Here is a 3,650-nt window from a genome sequence, read left to right as displayed (position 1 = left end):
TAAACGGCTTTGTTTTCTGAAAGTATTCATTGATCTCTGCAAGTTGACGATGGTTGATCGAATCACAGTCCCTGATTAAACTAGGAAACTTTTGCTAAAAAGAGTTATAATTTCGCCGAAACCGGTTTGGCTCAGTGGATAGAGCGTCGGCCTGCGGACTGAAGGGTCCCGGGTTCTATTCCGGTCAAGGGCATGTACCTTGGTTGCGGGCACATCCCCAGTGGGAGGTGTGCAGGAGGCGGCTGATCGATGTTTCTCTCTCATCGATGTTTCTAGCTTTCTATCCCTCTCCTTTCCTCTCTGTAAAATACCAATAAAATATATTTAAAAAAAAAAAAGAGTTATAATTTCAGTTTCCACAGGTACATGGAATTATCTAGCCTTTTGAACCTATATAAACCAATGTAGCCTTGGTGTAATTTAAAAACAAATTACAATGTAATTTAAAAACAAATTACAACAGGTGTAATATTTAAAACAGTAACAACAGTATGAGAGAAAACATAATAGTTTAAAGCAATTAAAAATCTTTACTCAGTTATATGCAAATATATAAGGGCAGGAGGTTGTGATAGGTATTGGGGGACCATTGACCGTGAATATCCTGTCCTGTGAAGGAAAGCACTGTCTGCCCTTTGTTCTGGAATATCTTCTCAAGGATGTTTGTTTAGCTAACAGCCTTGAAAGAGAGAGATTGTCTTTCTCTGGAGCCAAGAACAGGTTTTCTTTCAGTTTTGTGAGGTTGGCAGAATAATGGCCCCTCTACAGACATCCATTTCTTAATTCCAGAAATCTTTTGACTCTGCTTCCTTACAGGGTAAATGGGAATTAATGCAGATGGAATTAAGAATGCAAATCAGCTAAAGGATCTTAGAATAAGAAGGTTATCCTGGATTGTCCGGTTGGGTCTCATGTAATCACAAGGATCCTTTAAAGTGGAAGAGAGAGGCAGAGAGGGTGATCAGAGTGAGTCAACGTGAGAAGAACTCAACTTGAACTGGATAGTTTTGAAGATGGAAGAAAGGGGCCATGGACCCAGGAATTCTCATGGTCCCTAGAAGCTGGAAAGGGGAGGGAAATGGATTCTTCTATAGAAGGAAAGCAGCTAACACTGATTTTAGTCCCCTTGGACTTCGGACCCCCTAGAACTGCAAGCTAATAAACATGTATAGGTTAAGCCACTAAGTTTGTGGTAGTTTGTTTCAGCAGCAATAGGGACCGAATAATATTCCCTGCAGATAAGGATAGTGTCTCCCTCTGGAGCAAAGGTTAAGCATGCTTTCTGTACTATATAATAAGGACCATGTCTCTTTCCAGGGCAAAGGCAGGCATGCTGATTTCTCATGATAAAATATTCGGGTTTCCTAAATTCAAGTTTTCTCTGCTGGAACACTACCCAGGGTGGATGCAGGGATCATTGGCTCTCTTTGCATTGCTCTGTGGGTATTGGGGCTCGGAGGAACTGTCTCAAAGGCTGATACTCTGGCCACTGGCTACTGTAGTGAGTAATAACTTGTCCTTTTCCTCTGACTCGCGAATCTCATGTCTTCCGCCAGCATCTTATAAAGCTCTAGCCAGCTAACTTGTTAGTTTGTAAGTAGGCTTTTTGCTGTGTGTTCACTGTTAATGGGCTTTTGCAAAATTTCTTTAAAATTCCTCCAGCAAACAGATAATATTACATTCATGATGCTCTTTACTTTCCATACTTTAGGGATGAAGTGTCATAAGGTCTCTCTCTACCTTTACTAAGATCAGAGATCAGCTAGCAACAAATTGGAAATCCTATATAATAAAAGCTAGTATGCAAATTGACTGAATGGTGGAACGACGGGTCACTATGATGAGCACTGACTACCAGGGGCAGACACTCAATGCAGGAGCTGCCCCCAGCCTGCCGGCCCCAGGCCAGCCAAGGCAGGTGCCAGTGGGGGCCCCTGATGGCCCTGCTGGCCAGGCCTAGGGACCCTATCCATGCACAAATTTTGTGCATCGGGCCTCTAGTAAAAAAATAAAAATCAAACCTGGTTGTTTACCACAGATAGTTTGAGAAGCATTTCTGTCTACTGAAAATTTATTGCTATGGCTGCAACTAAAAAGTCCCTTGTGTGTGTGTTTGTTTTTTTCATCCACAGAATTTCCTTCCTGTCACACTTCTCTGTTTACCGTCTCTTCCTCCAAGCCATGCCACACACAGAGAAAATCCTTGGGAATTAGTCTCTCAGAGTGCTTTTCCCATGAGAATCATTCCCACTCAGAACTTTGGTGAATTAGATTTCCTTCTTGGTTATGCCACGAAGCTCCCTGCTGCCACAGCCACTTGTTTTTATCTTACACTTTGTGGAAAAGTCATCATCTAAACCAAGGGCTTTATTTCATGGTGTGAAAACCAAGGCCTCTTATGACCAGGTAAATACTGCCTTGTCTCTTTTCTGGCCTAACTAGATAGTGTCTTGGGAGAAACTGTGTTGGCCACTCTCACTTCCCTTTTCCCTGACAGAAGGCCTGGCTCAGTTGTTAGTTTGGTTAAACAGTATTGCTTCTTTCCACACCTCCAGAAATATAAGAGTGAAATGGAAATTACTTTATTTACAGGCTGACTGTAGCTAGAGAAATTGACCTGTGAAAGAAGTTGGAAAGAAACTTAAAACTAATTAATTAACTCAAGAAACATTTATTGAGGCAACTATATGCAAGGCACTCTTTAAAAAAAAATCTTCACTTGAGGATTTAAAAAAAAATTGATTGTTTGAGAGAGAGGAAGGGGGGAGAGGGGAAGAGAGAGAAAAAGAGAGAGAAAGAGCGCGTGCGCGAGAGAGAAGCATCGATGTGAGAGAGAAACATTGATCAGTTGCCTCCCGTTTGCACCCTGACCGGGGATTGAACCTGCAACCTAGGTATGTGCCCTAAGAATCTAATCCACAGGCTGAGTCCCGCGATGCCACCCAAGGATGAAAAGAAGAAGAAAGATGCTGGAAAGTCAGCCAAGAAAGACAAAGACCCCGTGAACAAGGGGGCGGGGGGCGGCAAGGCCAAAAAGAAGAAGTGGTCCAAAGGCAAAGTTCAGAACAAGCTCAATAATCTGGTCTTGTTTGCCAAAGCCACATATGACAAGCTCTGTAAGGAAGTTCCCAACTACAAGCTGATAACCCAAGCTGTGGTCTCCGAGAGGCTGAAGATTCTCGGCTTCTTGGCCAGGGCAGCCCTTCAGGAGCTCCTCAGTAAAGGACTTATTAAACTAGTCTCAAAGCACAGAGCTCAAGTGATTATACCAGAAACACCAAAGGTGGGGACGCCCTAGCTGCTGGAGAAGATGCATGAACAACAGATCTCACCGGTTGTACATTTTGAAAAATAAACCTTTATTAAATAAATAAATAAATAAATAAATAAATCTATATATATAAAAGGCTAAGTAACTGACCATGTGTCCGACTGACTGACCAGCTGGTACATATGACACACACTGGCAATCTATACATATAAAAGGCTAAGCGACCATCGCATCTGAAACAACCGAACGAACGACCAAACAGGCTGTGTGGGGCAACCAGGCTGGCAGGGGGGTTGGTGAGGGACGACCAAATGACTGAGCAGCAGGTTGCATGGAACAATCAGGTTAGCAGGGGGGTTGGTGAGGGATGACCAAATGA

At 42.9% G+C, this 3,650-nt stretch overlaps 1 protein-coding gene across 1 annotated transcript; it reads left to right on the top strand.

Moving 5' to 3' along the window:
- Nucleotides 1–2,935: 2,935 nt before the first annotated feature.
- Nucleotides 2,936–3,298, top strand: LOC308244440 (small ribosomal subunit protein eS25-like; the record flags this gene model as incomplete). The annotated part of the gene is made up of 1 exon (XM_080660402.1): nucleotides 2,936–3,298. The coding sequence occupies one exon, from the start codon at nucleotides 2,936–2,938 to the stop codon at nucleotides 3,296–3,298; it is 363 nt and encodes a 120-aa protein (XP_080516528.1).
- Between the last annotated feature and the right edge of the window lie 352 nt (nucleotides 3,299–3,650).

The sequence above is a fragment of the Plecotus auritus genome (genome assembly GCF_963455305.1).
Source record: "Plecotus auritus genome assembly, chromosome: 3".
Classification (NCBI taxonomy): Eukaryota; Metazoa; Chordata; class Mammalia; order Chiroptera; family Vespertilionidae; genus Plecotus; species Plecotus auritus.
The sequence above is the reverse complement of the archived record's forward strand: the minus strand, read 5'-3'. Positions and strand labels throughout refer to the sequence as shown.